Source organism: Rhinoraja longicauda, chromosome 2 (assembly GCF_053455715.1).
Source record: "Rhinoraja longicauda isolate Sanriku21f chromosome 2, sRhiLon1.1, whole genome shotgun sequence".
Classification (NCBI taxonomy): domain Eukaryota; kingdom Metazoa; phylum Chordata; class Chondrichthyes; order Rajiformes; family Arhynchobatidae; genus Rhinoraja; species Rhinoraja longicauda.
The window spans coordinates 113,979,715-113,996,343 of record NC_135954.1 but is presented as its reverse complement, the minus strand read 5'-3'; the positions used below and the strand labels follow the sequence as shown (position 1 = coordinate 113,996,343).

At 53.8% G+C, this 16,629-nt stretch overlaps 1 protein-coding gene across 1 annotated transcript in view; it reads right to left on the bottom strand.

The window, feature by feature from the left end:
• vill (villin-like) overlaps window positions 1-16,629 on the bottom strand; it is a 32,580-nt gene that overhangs the window by 14,167 nt on the left and 1,784 nt on the right. Inside the window, 6 exon segments of the mRNA XM_078424213.1 lie at window positions 606-811; window positions 2,215-2,325; window positions 3,172-3,280; window positions 5,693-5,889; window positions 9,210-9,284; window positions 12,550-12,639. Of these exon segments, the coding sequence (XP_078280339.1) occupies window positions 606-811; window positions 2,215-2,325; window positions 3,172-3,280; window positions 5,693-5,889; window positions 9,210-9,284; window positions 12,550-12,621 (770 nt within the window). The 5' untranslated portion in view covers window positions 12,622-12,639.

The following is a 16,629-nucleotide window of genomic DNA, read 5'->3' as shown; positions in this document are numbered from 1 at the left end:
CATGAGTTTGATCCATTGGACATAACGATTTAAGACACAAGGAACTGCAGATGCTGGAATCTGGGGCAAAAAACACAGAGTGCTGGAGTAACTCAGCGGGTCAGGCAGCATCTGTGGAGAACATGGATAGGTGACGTTTCACAGAGTGCTGGAGTAACTCAGCGGGTCAGGCAGCATCTGTGGAGAACATGGATAGGTGATGTTTCCGGTAAAGCCCATTCTTTAGATTTCTTCTGAGTCTGAAGAAGGGTCCCGACCTGAAACGTCACCTATCCATTTCCCGCCATTGGTGGAGCGGGAGCACGTGGCCGCTGGCTGGGTAAGGTCACGTGGGGCGCGGGGCGGTGACGTCACCTTGTCCCTTATTTGGGAGTGAGATAGTTGGCAACCCCTAATCGGATAGTGCCCTACTTTGTAGAAGGGCCGTTGAGAAGCCTGACAACAGAGGGGAAGAAGCCGTTCCTGAGTCTGGTGGTGCGCACTTTCAAGCTTCTGTACCTTCTGCGGACGGGAGCGGGCAGAAGGGGGACAAGTCTTTGATTGTGTGGTCAGGGTGAGGGGGGGGGCAGTGGGGGGGAGGGGCTCCTGGTTCGCCGGTGACCTACTGATAGAGCCTGATGTTGGATTTCTGCAGCTGGTCGGCCCTCTGGTCAGGCTCGGCCTCCTTCAGCTCGCCCCTGCGCTCCCCCAGCATGGTGGTCATGATCTTCATCAGCTCCGGGTACTGGTCCTCCTCGTCTCCCTCCACGATGCCGACCTGTGCCCGCCCTCCACGCTCACGGTCCCTGATGTCCTTGGCCAGAATTAGGGCCTGTGGGTGGGCACAAGGGAGAGGTGAGAGAGGCTGGTGTCAACACAGTCATCTGTGACCTGTCCCATAGAAACATAGCAACATCGAAGCAGGAGGAGGCCATTTGGCCCTTCGAGCCAGCACCGCCATTCATTGTGATCATGGCTGATCATTCTCAATCAGTAACCCGTGCCTACAGCGGCCCCCGGGCCTACAGCGTGCGCGACTACACTGTCCGGGCCTACAGCGTCCGGGCCTACAGAGTCCGGGCCTACAGCGTCTGGGCCTACACTGTCCAGGCCTACACTGTCCGGGCCTAGTGTCCGGGCCTACAGTGTCCGGGCCTACAGCGTGCGGGACTACACCGTCCGGGCCTAGTGTCTGAGCCTACAGTGTCTGGGCCTACACTGTCCAGGCCTACACTTTACGAGCCTAGTGTCTGGGCCTACACTGTCCGGGCCTACACTGTCGGGCCTACACTGTCCGGGCCTAGTGTCCAGGCCTACAGCGTCCGGGCCTACAGTGTCGGGGACTACAGCGTCCAGGCCTGCAGCGCCTGCCAGGCCTAATACGGGACAAGGGTGGTCCCCTACGGGACAAACCAATTTAGCCCAAAATACGGGATGTCCTGGCTAATACGGGACAGTTGGCAACCCTAGTCCTCCCCCCACCCAAAGAGGTGCCTCGTCTCCGCTTCCATGCATCCCCTGTCCCATCACCCAACCCCCACCATGCTGCATTCATCTAGCCTCCTGCGCTTGTCTGTGGCCAACACATATTGTAAAAATTGGGGATCAGGTTAGGGTAGACAGGAACTTGAGGATGAACGGTGTGAGGGGTGCCGGGTTAAGAGGGCCCTTTGCTAAACTGCCGCCCCTCCCCCCACCACCCCCGCCTGTCTGACCTTTAACCTCTCCCCCCACCACCCCGCCCGCCAATAGACAATAGGTGCAGGAGGAGGCCATTCGGCCCTTCGAGCCAGCACCACCATTCAATGTGATCATGGCTGATCATTCTCAATCAGTACCCCGTTCCTGCCTTCTCCCCATACCCCCTGACTCCGCTATCCTTAAGAGCTCTATCTAGCTCTCTCTTGAATACATTCAGAGAATTGGCCTCCACTGCCTTCTGAGGCAGAGAATTCCACAGATTCACAACTCTCTGACTGAAAAAGGTTTTTCCTCATCTCCGTTCTAAATGGCCTACCCCTTATTCTTAAACTGTGGCCCCTTGTTCTGGACTCCCCCAACATTGGGAACATGTTTCCTGCCTCTAATAACGTGTCCAACCCCTTAATAATCTTATACGTTTCGATAAGATCTCCTCCCATCCTTCTAAATTCCAGTGTATACAAGCCTAGTCGCTCCAGTCTTTCAACATATGACAGTCCCGCCATGAACCTGGTGAACCTACGCTGCACTGACCTTTAGCCTCTCGGTCTTGTTGCTCCGCGGTGCGTTCCATTGGACAATGACCTTGCCCAAGTCCAGCAGGAAAACGTCGCCCCGGTTGAAATTGTCCCACGACAGCTCCACCTGCAAACAGGACAACAGGGTGATGAAGGACGGTCTTGGTACAATGCCCCTCGTCAGTCAGCGTCTCGAGTACACAATCCATGTTGCAGATTAGAGATACAGGCCCCTCAACCCCCACCCAACAGTTTACAGATACAGGGAGAGAAACAGGCCCCTTTAACCCCCGCCCAACAGTTTAGAGATACAGCGCGGAAACAGGCCCTTCAGCCCTCCGAGTCCACAACGACCAGCGATCCCCACACACACTAACACTATCCCACACACCAGGAATGATTTACAATTTTAACAAAGCCAATTAACCTACAAAACTGCACATCTTTTAAAGTGTGGGAGGAAACCGGGAGCACCAGGAGAGAAGGCCCGAACACTGTAGGCCCGGACACTGTAGGCCCCCGGACAATGTAGGCCCGGACACTGTAGGCCCTCGGACACTGTAGGCCCGGACACTGTAGGCCCCCGGACAATGTAGGCCCGGACACTGTAGGCCCTCGGACACTGTAGGCCTGGGGGCCGCTGTTGGTCCGGACACTCTACATCAGGAGCCCTGGGCGCCGCCTAACGGAGGTTGCGTAGCAACCCGCTTCCCGGCCGCCATTGGTGGAGCGGGAGCACGTGGCCGTTGGCTGGGTGAGGTCACGTGGGGCGTGGGGTGGTGACGTCACCTATTGTCCCTTATTTGGGAGTGAGATAGTTGGCAACCCTAGGGTTGGGGACCGCTGAACACCTTCACTCGGTCAGCCTAGGCCTACGTGATCAGTGATCACCATCCCAGGACTTTACGGCCACCTCACCTCCTTTATCTTGGGTTAGCCCCCCCCCCCCGCACGACACGCCACTCTTCCCCACCTCCTTTGCCGACACGTTCTTCTTCCCCTTCACGTGCAGCAAGCGCCGGATATTGTACGCGTTGGTCTCCACGTGCTTGAAACCCGAGGCCACTCCTCCCTTCTTGTACCTGTCCGAGAGAGGGGGGAAAATGCAGGGTCGTCAAGGTTACCGACGCCAAATGATCAACGCGCAACATGCTAACCTTTCCCCACCCCACCCCATCACCCCACCATCGACTCCATCCACACTTCACGCTGCCTCACGAAAAGCTGCCCACATAGAAACATAGAAAACAGGTGCTGGAGGAGGCCATTTGGCCCTTCGAGCCAGCACTGCCATTCATTGTGATCATGGCTGATCATCCACAATCAGTAACCCGTGCCTGCCTTCTCCCCATACCCCTTGATTCCGCTAGCCCCATGAGCTCTATCTAACTCTCTTTTAAATTCATCCAGTGAATCGGCCTCCACTGCCCTCTGTGGCAGAGAATTCCACAAATTCACAACTCTCTGGGTGAATAAGTTTCTTCTCACCTCAGTTTTAAAGACATCGTCAAAGACGTGTAGGAAGGGACTGTGTGGTTAACACCCAGCCTGAAGAAGGGTCTCGAACCGAAACGTCACCTGTTCCTTCTCTCCGCAGATGCTGCCTGACCCGCTGAGTTAGTCCAGCATTGTGTGGCTATAATCAAAAGCTGGTCTCTGTCCCACCCCTGGCCATTCCTCCTTCTCCCTGCTCCTGTACGGCAGAAGGTACAGAAGGAAGCTTGAAATAGGTCTGCAGGGCAGTCGTGTTTGTGGATTTTGGGGAGAAGGTAAATACGGGCCGTGCGGGGCTGGGGAACGATAAGGTTGGAGGCTGTGGAAGGCAGACAGCCAGGGGTGATGAAATCAGTAATGGTGTTTGAGATTAAGGCCTGGTGCTCGTCGGTGGGGTCATGGTCCAAGGATAAGTAGGAGGAGGTGTCTGAGAGTTGTCGCCTGGCCTCAGCCCGGTAGAGGTCAGCACGCCAGACTGCCACCACTGCTCCTCGCTCGATGAAAATGTCGGGGTTGCTGCAGAGTGAGCAGAGGGCTGTACGTTCAGAGGGGGTGAGGGTAGAGGAGGTGAGGGGAGTGGAAAACCTGAGACAGTTGATGTCACGCCTGCAGTTAGAAATAAAGAGGTCTAGAGAGGGTAGATGATCAATCTGGGGAGTCCAAGAGGTGGGGTCCCGCTGGAGACGGGAGAAGGGGTCATCATGAGTGCTGAGGACTCCTTCAAATAGAGAAAGGCACAGAGGTGGAGTGGACGGAAGAAAAGCTCCACGTCGTGGCCGACCCGGGACTGGTTGATGTGGGGGCAGGGTAGGGTTGCCACCTGTATTAGCCGGGACATCCCGTACTTGCGGCTCAATGGGTTTGTCCCGTACGGGACCACCCTTGTCCCGTATTAGGCCCGGGAGGCGCTGTAGGCCTGGACGCTGTAGGCCCGGACAGTGCAGGCCCAGACAGTGTAGGCCCGAGCACTGTAGGCCCGGACACTGTAGGCCCGGACACTGTAGGGCCCGACAGTTTAAGACCCGACACGTTAGGTTTCCGACATCTTAGCTCCCAGACAGTGTAGGCCCGGAGGCCCGGGCGCCGCCTAACGGAGGTTGCGTAGCAACCCGCCTCCCGGCCCAGGCGGCCACCATTGGTAGAGCGGGAGCACGTGGCCGCTGGCTGGGGGAGGTCACGTGGGGCATCACCTTGTCCTGTATTTGGGAGTGAGATAGTTGGCACCCCTAGGCAAGGGTCGGTGGAGTCTCTAGGAGAGGGCTGGAGTAGAGACACAGGTCGGCGGCAGCAGCATCGGCAGCCCCGGGAAGGGGGTGAGGGTTGGCGGGCGCGGTGGTTCGGGGGTCCGGGCCTGGGATCGGCCGGGAAGGGGGTGAGGGTCGGAGAGACGGCAGATGTTGGTGCTCCACCTCGTAGCGGCAATCTCGGCCTCGCGGTGTTGGGGCAGGTGGCGGGGGCCAGCGGTGGAGGCGGGGGTCAGTGGTGGAGCCTCGGGCCTGCGGGGGGTCGAGTCGAGGAGTGTCGGCAGAGAGAGCGGTCTGGAGGCGGGCACGCTTGCGATCCTTGGTAAAGGCTCGGCCACGGTGGCACAGCGGTAGAGTTGCCGCCTTACAGCGAATGCAGCGCCGGAGACCCGGGTTCCATCCCGATTACGGGTGCTGTCTGTACGGAGTTTGTACGTTCTCCCCGTGACCTGCGTGGGTTTTCTCCGAGATCTTCGGTTTCCTCCCACACTCCAAAGACGTGCAGGTTTGTACGTTAATTGACTGGGCAAATGTATAAATTGTCCCTCGTGGGTGTAGGATAGTGTTAATGTGCGGGGATCGCTGGGCGGTGCGGACCCGGTGGGCCGAAGGGCCTGTTTCCGCGCTGTATCTCGAATCTATCGTCTTTGCGCTGGCTGGATAGCGTGCGGCAAAAGCTTTTCACTGTACGTCGGTACACGGGACAATAATCTCAACTCTACTACAGTGAACACAAAGTGCCGTGAAGATACTCACAGCACGCCAGACTTGAAGTAGCTCTTGAACTCTGGAGACTCGTGCCCCTGGGTCTCACGGTACTGGGTGGGACCACCGCCCAGGTGGTCATCCAGCTGGGTGACGTACATTGCCACGGCGCCCTGCTCATCCTGCGTCGACTCGCTCCCGATCCAGAAATGGATGGCCTGAGAACTCCCGTACGCTGTATTGTTGATCTGTGCGGGTGAACAAACGAAGATTAAGTTTAAGTGGGGGGGTGGACGGGACACAGCAGTAGAGTTGCTGCCTTACAGGGTGCAGTTCGTGTGTCGGGGGTTGAGGGGAGAAGATAGGAGAACTGGGTTGGGTGGGAGAGATAGATCGGCCATGATTGAACGGCAGAGTAGACCTGATGGGCCGAATGGCCTGATTCTACTCCTACTCATTTACAATCTTGCAGCGCCAGATACCCGGGTTCGATCCTGACTGCAGCTGCTGTCTATGTGGAGTTTGGACGTTCTCCCTGTGACCTAGGGGTGCCAACTTTCTCACTCCCAAATAAGGGACAAAAGGTGACATCACCGCCCCGCGCCCCACGTGACCTCACCCAGCCAGCGGCCACGTGCTCCCGCTCCACCAATAGCGGCCGCCCGGGCCGGGAGGCGGGTTGCTACGCAACCTCCATTCAGCGAACACACTCGGCCCCGCTCCCGGAACACACTCCGTTAGCCTACCCTATCCGGGCCTACAGCGGCCCCCGGACCTGCAGTGTCCGGGCCTACAGCGCCCCCTGGGCCTACACTGTCCGGGCCTACAGCGCCCCCTGGGCCTTCAATGTCCGGGCCTACAGCGCCCCCTGGGCCTACACTATCCGGGCCTACAGCGCCCCCGGGGCCTACACTATCCGGGCCTACAGCGCCCCCTGGGCCTACAATGTCCGGGCCTACAGCGCCCCCTGGGCCCACACTATCCGGGCCTACAGTGCCCCCTGGGCCTACAGTGTCCGGGCCTACAGCGCCCCCTGGGCATTCAGTGTCTGGGCCTACAGTGCCCCCTGGGCCTACAGTGTCCGGGCCTACAGTTCCCGGGCCTACAGCGCCCCCTGGGCCTACAGCGCCCCCTGGGCCTACAGCGCCCCCTGGGCCTACAGTGTCCGGGCCTACAGCGCCCCCTGGGCCTACAGTGCCCCCTAAGCCTAATACGGGACAAGGGCGGTCCTGTATGGGACAAACCAATTTAGCCCAATATACGGGATGTCCCGGCTAATACGGGACAGTTGGCAACATTACATAGTGGTGAACTATTACAATTTTCCAACTTTATGTAACTTCTACTAACACTCCCCACCCCTCCCCCAACCCTTGCTCGCCCTCCCCCTCCCTAGCTTTTTAACCAGTTCCACGTTTGCCCTAAAGACCCTCTTTAGATTCACGTTTGAGTTTAGGCTGAGAGTGATATGGGCCAAACACAGGCTGATGTGACCACCTTAGATGGGGCATGCCCCCCGACACCATGACTCCAGGAGATGTTTAAAAATGTAGACACAGGGAAGCGCAGGGTAATAGGTAGCGCCAGCTGGTAGAGTCACTGCCTCACAGTGCCAGGGACACCGGATCGATCCTGACCACGGGTGCAGTCTGTGTGTGTGTGTGTGTGTCTCTGTGTGTTCTCTCTGTGACCGTGTTTGTTTAGTTTAGAGATACAGTGCGGAAACAGGCCCTTCGGCCCACCGGGTCCGCGCCGACCAGCGATCCCCGCACATTAACACTATCCTACACCCACTAGGGACAATTTTTACAATTAAGCCAATTAACCTACAATTCTGCACGTCTTTGGAGTGTGGGAGGAAACCGAAGATCTCGGAGAAAACCCACGCAGGTCACGGGGAGAACGTACAAACTGTGTACAGACAGTACCCGTAGTCGAGATGGAACCCGGGTCTCCGGCGCTGCATTCGCTGTAAGGCAGCAACTCTACCGCTGCACAGGTGCTCCGGTTTCCTCCCACATGCTAAAGACGTGCGGGTTTGTAGGTTAATTGGCCCTCTGTAAATTGCTCCCTCATGTGTAGGGAGTGGATGAGAAAGTGGGAGAACGTTGAACTACTGTGAACGGGCGATCGATCGCTGGTCGGCCTGGTCTCGGTGGGACAAAACATGTTGTCTACCAGTCAATCAGTCCAACGCTTTTTCTCTCGCCACAGATGCTGCCCAACCGTTTACACTTCAGACGCGGCACGGAAACAGGCCCTTCGGCCCACCATCTGCACAGACCAGCGATCAACCTGTACACTGGTACTATCCCAGACACAACAGCGACAATTTACAATTAAACTACAAACCTGCACATCTTTGTGGTGTGGGGGAGGAAACCGAAGCATCTGGAGAAAACCCACGCGGTCACACACATAAACAGAAAACTGGTGCAGGAGGAGGCCATTCGGCCCTTCGAGGCAGCACCGCCATTCATTGTGATCATTGCTGATCATCCACAATCAGTAACCTGTGCCTGCCTTCTCCCCATATCCCTTGATTCCACTAGCCCCTAGAGCTCTATCTAACTCTCTTTTAAATTCATTCAGTGAATTGGCCTCCACTGCCCTCTGTGGCAGAGAATTCCACAAATTCAAACTCTCTGGGTGAAAAGGGTTTTTTCTCACCTCAGTTTTAAATGGCCTCCCCTTTATTCTTAGACTGTGTGGCCCCTGGTTCTGGACTCCCCCAACATTGGGAACATTTTTCCTTTATCTCGCTTGTCCAGTCCTTTTATAATTTTATACGTTTCTATAAGATTCCCTCTCGTCCTTCTAAACTCCAGTGAATGCAAGCCCAGTCTTTCCAATCCAGTGAATACAAGCCCAGTCTTTCCAATCCAGTGAATACAAGCCCAGTCTTTCTAATCCAGTGAATACAAGCCCAGTCTTTCTAATCCAGTGAATACAAGCACAGTCTTTCCAATCCAGTGAATACAAGCCCAGTCTTTCCAATCCAATGAATACAAGCCCAGTCTTTCCAATCCAATGAATATAAGCCCAGTCTTTCCAATCCAATGAATATAAGCCCAGTCTCCGATCCAGTGAATACAAGCCCAGTCTTTCCAATCCAGTGAATATAAGCCCAGTCTTTGGAAATACTGGGCTTGTATTCACAATCCAGTGAACACAAGCCCAGTCTTTCCAATCCAGTGAATACAAGCCCAGTCTTTCCAATTCACGGGGAGAACGTGCAAACTCCGCACAGACAGTCGGGATGGAACCCGGGTCTCCGGCGCTGTGAGGCAGCAACTCTGCCCCTGCACCACTCCTGCCGAACATTAAGCACAATATGCTTGTATTTGGGGAGTCACACAGCACGGAGACAGGCCCTTCGGCCCAACCTGTCCGTGTCGATTAAGACGTCCTCATTCTCAGCTAGCCTCATTGGCTTCAGCGCTTCCCATTCCTCGGGTTTGTTCGAAGGGAGACACACAATGCTGGAGTAACTCAGCAGGTCAGGCAGCATCTCTGGGGAGAAGGAACGGGTGACGTTTCGGGTCGAGACCCTTCTTCAGGTACTTACGAACAATATCAGGTAACAGTCGCCTTCAAAGAAGCTGCCGTAGGCTTGGGGAGGGACGAGGACCAGCTCCATTTTCTGCAAGAGACCCATCAGACATCAGGGGGGGGGGGAGCATTCAACAGAAAGCCTCACATACAATGATAAGCGTCAGTCACACCGGGAAAGGCCGTCAAATACGCGGAGATCGAGCGGTAAAGAAGGCGCGCGGTAAGTATCTTGCATCCATCGCTCGGGGCATTGAGTGCAAGTCAGGAATGCAAGGTCTGTAGGACTTTAGAAAACATAGAAACATAGAAAATAGGTGCAGGCCTTTCGAGCCTGTACGCACCGCCATTCATTGTGATCATGGCTGATCATCCACAATCAGTAACCCGTGCCTGCCTTCTCCCCATACCCCTTGATTCCGCTATCCCTTGAGTGTGTGGGCAGTGTGCAAGATGGAGTCCAGCAAAGTCTGATTAAAGACAGTCCGAGGGTCTCCATTGAGGTAGATGGGTGGGTCGGTTTTGCAAGTGTGGTGTGGAATTCTCTGCCTCAGAAGGCAGTGGAGGCCAATTCTCTGAATGCATTCAAGAGAGAGCTAGATAGAGCTCTTAAGGATAGCGGAGTCAGGGGGTATGGGGAGAAGGCAGGAACGGGGTACTGATTGAGAATGATCAGCCATGATCACATTGAATGGCGGTGCGTACAGGCTCGAAGGGCTGAATGGCCTCCTCCTGCACCTATTGTCTATTGTTTCACCAATGTTTTGAGAGGGAGAGAAGGATAGAAAGCTGGTAAACAAGCTAGGGGGAAGATGAAAGGTCGCAGTTAGAATAGAGGTGAAAGTCAGATGGGGCACGATACAGTTGTGGTCGCCCCATTACAGGGAGGATGTGGGGGCTTTGGAGAGGGGGCAGAGGAGGTTCACCAGAACGATGCCTGGATCAGAGGGTGTCACATACAGGGAGAGGATGGACAGACTTGGATTGTTTTCTCTGGAACGTTGGAGGTTGAGGGGAGACATGATAGACGTACATGGAATCATGAGAGGCCCAGATAGAGTGGACAGGCAGAAGCTATTTCCAAGGATGCAATTGTCAAAGACTAGTGAGCACAGCTATTAGGTGAGAGGGGCAAAGTTTAAAGGAGATGTGTGTAGGCAAGTTGTTTTACACAGAGGGTGGTGGGTGCCTGGAACGTTACTGGGGAGCTGGTGGAGGCAGGTACAATGGTCACGTTTAAGTGTCTTTTGGATAGGGTCATGGATATGTAGGGAACGGAGGGATGTAGGCCGCATGTCGGCAGAGATTAGTTTAACATGGTGTCATGTTCAACACAATGAGGGCCGAAGGGCCTGTTCCTGTGCTGTTCCTCTTCTGTTCCAAAACGGAGGTCAGGAGAAGGTCTCCCCCAGCAGGACAGAGCAGGTGAAGAGGTGATTCACACAACAGAGCACACACACATCCACACGCGCGCACACACACACACACACACACACACACACACACACACACACACACACACACACACACACACACACACAAACAGGCGCATATACACACACACACACTCAGAAACAGGCGCATACACACACACACAGCTCACACTCAGAAACAGGCGCATAGACACACACAGCTCACACTCAGAAACAGGCGCATAGACACACACACACACAGCTCACTCAGAAACACAGACACACACACAACTCACTCAGAAACACACACACAGCTCACACCCAGAAACACGCACATAGACACACACACACGCACAGCTCACACTCAGAAACACACACATAGACACACACACACGCACAGCTCACACACAGCTCACATTCAGAAACACGCACACACAGCTCACACTCAGAAACAAGCACATAGGCACACACAGCCCACTCAGAAACACGCAGACACACACACACACTCAGAAACACACACATAGACACACACACACAGCTTACTCAGAAACACGCACATGCACACACACACAGCTCACACTCAGAAACACACACATAGACACACACACAGAGCTCACTCAGAAACACGCACATACACACACACTCAGAAACACGCAGACACACACAGCTCACACTCAGAAACACGCACATACACACACTCAGAAACACGCACATACACACTCAGAAACACGCACAGACACACACACACAGCTCACACTCAGAAACACACACATAGACACACACACAGAGCTCACTCAGAAACACGCACATACACACACTCAGAAACACGCAGACACACACAGCTCACACTCAGAAACACGCATAGACACACACACAGAGCTGACACTCAGAAACACGCAGACACACACACACTCAGAAACACGCAGACACACACACACACAGCTCACACTCAGAAACACGCACATAGACACACACAGAGCTCACTCAGAAACACGCACATATACACACACTCAGAAACACGCACATATACACACACTCAGAAACACGCAGACACACACAGCTCACACTCAGAAACACGCACATAGACACACACACAGAGCTCACACTCAGAAACACGCATAGACACACACACACACAGATCACTCAGAAACACGCATAAACACACACTCACACAGAGCTCGCACAGAAACACGCACATAGACACACAGACACACACACAGAGCTCACTCAAAGAGCTCACACTCAGAAACATGCACACACACACACAGCTCACACAGATACACACACAGGTCTCTCACACATACACACTTCACATTCACACACACTGCTCGCACTCACGCAACTCACTCACACTCACTCCGCTCACACATAGTGCTCACACTGCTCGCACACACACACAGCTCACACTCACCACTCACACACCTCACACTAACACACACCGCTCCCCCCCACACACACCGCTCACTCACACACACCGTGCACACACAACACTCACTCACCGCTCACACTTATCGAGCACACACCACTCACACATTGCTCACTCACACACACCCACTCACACACACCCACATACACACACACTCTCACACACACCCACACTCTCACACACAAACACACACCACACACACACTCTCACACACACACCACTTACACACACACACATACACACACACCACTTACACACACACACACACATACATACACACACACAACTCACACACACACACACACATACATACACACACACACAACTCACACACACACACACACATACACACACACACACCACACACATACATACACACACACAACTCACACACACACACACTCACACACACACACAACTCACACACACACACACCACTCACACACAAAGAGAGCTCGCACCCACATACAGCTCACACTCATGCACACACACACGTACACACACCTGCAGTTACTCACCTCGATGGTCCATATTTGAAGTCCCTGCTCCTTGCTGATGTGTTTAAAAGCTTCTGGCACAACGGTCGGCATGGTGACGTCTTGCAGCAGCTGCCAGCAGAGACGGAGAGAGTGTGGTCAGCATGAGGCAGGGTCACAGATCACAGTGCACCCTCCCTCACCCACCGCCAACCCCACCCACCCACCGCCAACGCCACCCACCCACCCACCCACCGCCAACCCCACTGCCCCCGGTCTGACCCCTGCGCCCTTGTGACCCAGGGTCAGGGCGATGGACAAGGTCCCCAGTTGGGTCACCCTAGTGTCAAAGTTCGACTTCTTTCAGAGAGATAGCACCGGATGGACCGAATGGACCACTTTCCATGTTGTTACATCAGTCGGTAGACAGGTACAATCTATATATAACTAAGAGTCTCATCTTGTATATATGTATGTATGTATGTGTGTATGTATGTGTGTGTATGTTTGTACGTATGTATGTATGTGTGTGTATGTATGCATGTATGTGTGTATGTATGTATGTGTGCGTGTATGTATGTGTGTATGTATGTGTGTTTGTATGTATGTACGTGTGTATGTATGTGTGTTTGTATGTATGCGTATGTGTATGTATGTATGTATGTATGCATGTATTTATGCATGTGTGTATGTATGTTTGTATGTATGCATGTATGTATATGTGTATGTATGCATGTATGTATGTATGCGTGTATGTATGTATGCGTGTATGTACGTATGTGTGTATGTATGTATGTGTGTATGTATGTATGTGTGTATGTATGTATGTATGTATGTATGTATGTATGTATGTATGTATGTATGTATGTATGTATGTATGTATGTATGTATGTATGTATGTATGTATGTATGTTCCATAGTCAAAATGGTACACGATAGCCCAACAATTTTATGCCCATCTTACTCACCATTCGCCTGCGGTGTGCAGTATCAAATTGTTGCGCTCTCGTGTACCGTTTTGGCTGTATTTCGGTCACACACCCATAGAATAAGTGGCGCGCCCGCGTCCGGCACCCGTCCCAGCCTGCCCCGCCCCCTGGTGCAGCGCGGTGCCAGAGAGAAGGTCAAAGAAGATGGCCGCCAGCAGGACGAACGTGGGGCCGCGATGGCCACCCGGAGCCGTGGTGAGTGGCTCCCTCTCGCCTTCCCTCTCCCCCCTGGCCCCACAACGGGGACCCAACGGGTCGTCTAGTATCATTTAAAGGCCATGTGGACAGCTCGCCGTCTAAAAACAGCACCGAAGGGGCGCTGGCTAGCGAGGCTGGAGGGGGATCCACCGCCGGGGATGTGCACACATTCTCGGTGTCTGAGCATGAGGTGAGGTGGGCTCTGACGCGTGTGAACACGAGGAAAGCTGGAGGCCCAGATGGTATATCTGGGCGAGTACTAAAGTCTTGTGCTACTCAGCTTGCTCCAGTGCTCACCACAATATTCAACCTCTCCTTGGCAAAGTCCGTGGTCCCTGCATGCTTCAAAAGATCCATCATTGTACCGGTGCCAAAGAATGCCTCTCCAGCGTGTTTAAATGACTACCGACCGGTGGCCCTCACCTCGGTTGTCATGAAATGCTTGGAGAGGCTAGTCAAGAAGCACATCTGCGCCCTCCTTCCTCGCAACATGGACCCACTACAGTTCGCATACCGTCCGAACAGGTCCACGGATGATGCGGTCTCCCAGGTTCTACACACCGCTCTCTCTCATCTGGACAGCCAGGGGGGCTAATGTGAGGATGCTGTTCATTGACTTTAGTTCAGCATTCAACACAATAGTCCCCAGCAGACTGGTTGAGAAGCTGCTGGAACTGGGGCTTAGCACCCCTCTGTGTGCCTGGGTCCTGGACTTTCTCACTGCCAGGCCCCAAGTGGTCAGGATGGGGGAACACACATCTAGCTCCCTCACCCTGAACATAGGATCCCCCCAGGGCTGCGTCCTTAGCCCCCTACTGTACTCCCTGTACACACATGACTGTAGGGCCAGGTTCAGCTCAAACTCCATCATCAAGTTTGCTGATGACACTGTGGTGGTGGGCCGGATCTCCAACAACGATGAGAAGGCCTACCGGGAGGAGGTGGCTGATCTGGCACTCTGGTGTCAGGACAATAGCCTCCTCTTGAATGTCACTAAAACAAAGGAGCTGATTGTGGACTTCAGAAGGGCTAAACATCCAAGGACGTACACGCCACTGGAGATAAATGGGTCTATTGTGGATAGGGTGAGCAATTTCAAATACTTGGGAGTCTGCATCTCAGAGGATCTGACGTGGGCAACGCACATTGCCGCACTGGTGGGTAAGGCTAAGCAGCGCCTTTACCACCTTAGACAACTGAGGAAATTCAGAGTGTCGCTGAGGATCCTCCATTGCTTCTACTCTGGGGCTGTAGAGAGCATCCTGTCCAGCAACATTACAGTCTGGTTTGGGAACAGCTCTGCCCAGGACAGGATGGCCCTGCAGAGAATAGTGCGTTCGGCAGAACGCACCATGGGAACTACACTCGTCCCCCTGCAGGACCTATACATCAGGAGGTGCAGATCCAGAGCAAGCAAGATCATGAGGGACCCCTGCCACCCCAGTAACGGACTGTTCCAGATGCTACGATCAGGCAAACGCCTCCGCTGTCACGCTGTGAAAACGGAGAGGATGAGACGGAGCTTCTTCCCACAGGCCATCAGGACTGTCAACTTTGATAACCCCAGAGACTAAATTTTTGTCGACACTTTTTGTGCTGTTTAGTAACTTATTAACTTTATTTATATGCTGTAACTGTAATTATTTTTGTGCACAACCCGCAGGCATTGCCACTTTCATTTCACTGCACATCGGGTATGTGTATGTGACAAATAAATTTGACTTGACTTGACTTGACTTGACATGGCTAAGAAATATGTGCAGTATTGAGAGCAGTTTGACCACCAGGCGGGGCTGTTCGTGGCAGCCTCGCCAACAGCCTGTCTCATCCCTTTCATCTCTGTTTTTAGTCTGTTTTATTTGTATGTTTTAGTGGATCTTTAGTTTTGTCTTATGTGGGGGAGGGGGGGTGTGGGGGGGGGAACCTTTTGAATCTATTTCCTTGACGGAGATGCATATGGTATCTCCGTCCGAACTGCGGCCTTAACATCGCGGAGCCGTTAGGGTAGAGTTGCCGCCTTACAGCGAATGCAACACCGGAGACCCGGGTTCCATCCCGACTACGGGCGCTGTCTGTACGGAGTTTGTACGTTCTCCCCGTGACCTGCCTGGGTTTTCTCCGAGATCTTCGGTTTCCTCCCACACTCCAAAGACGTGCAGGTTTGTAAGTTAATTGGCTTGGTAAATGTAAAAATTGTCCCTAGTGGGTGTGGGATAGTGTTAATGTGCGGGGATCGCTGGTCGGCGCGGACCCGGTGGCCCGAAAGGGCCTGTTTCAGCGCTGTATCTCTAAACTAAACTAAAAGTCCAATGTCCGTAATGGGGTCGAGCCTAAAGACTTGTTTGTCGGTTAATTGTCCTCTGTAAGTAATTGCCCTTAGCGTGGTGGGAGGGAGATAACATAGAACTAGTATGAATGGGTGATCGATGGTCGGCATGGACTCGATGGGTCGAAGACCCAGTCTACACCTCTCTAATTCTATACACTTCCATCAGCTCTTTCCCCAACCTCCAACGTTCCAGATAAAACAATCCAAGTCTGTCCAACCTCTCCCTGTCGCGAATGAACATTGACTTCTCTAACTTCAGATAGTCCCTGCTTTCCCTCTCTCTCCATCCCCTCCCCCTTCCCAGTTCTCCAACCAGTCTTCCTGTCTCCGACTACATCCTATCTTTGTCCCGCCCCCTCCCCTGACATCAGTCTGAAGAAGGGTCTCGACCCGAAACGTCACCCATTCCTTCTCACCCGAGACAACCTCCAACCTCATCTACTGTATCCGCTGCTCTAGATGTCAACTTCTCTACATCGGCGAGACCAAGCGCAGGCTCGGCGATCGTTTCACTCAACACCTCCGCTCAGTCCGTCTCAACCAACCTGATCTCCCGGTGGCTCAGCACTTCAACTCCCCCTCCCATTCCCAATCTGACCTTTCTGT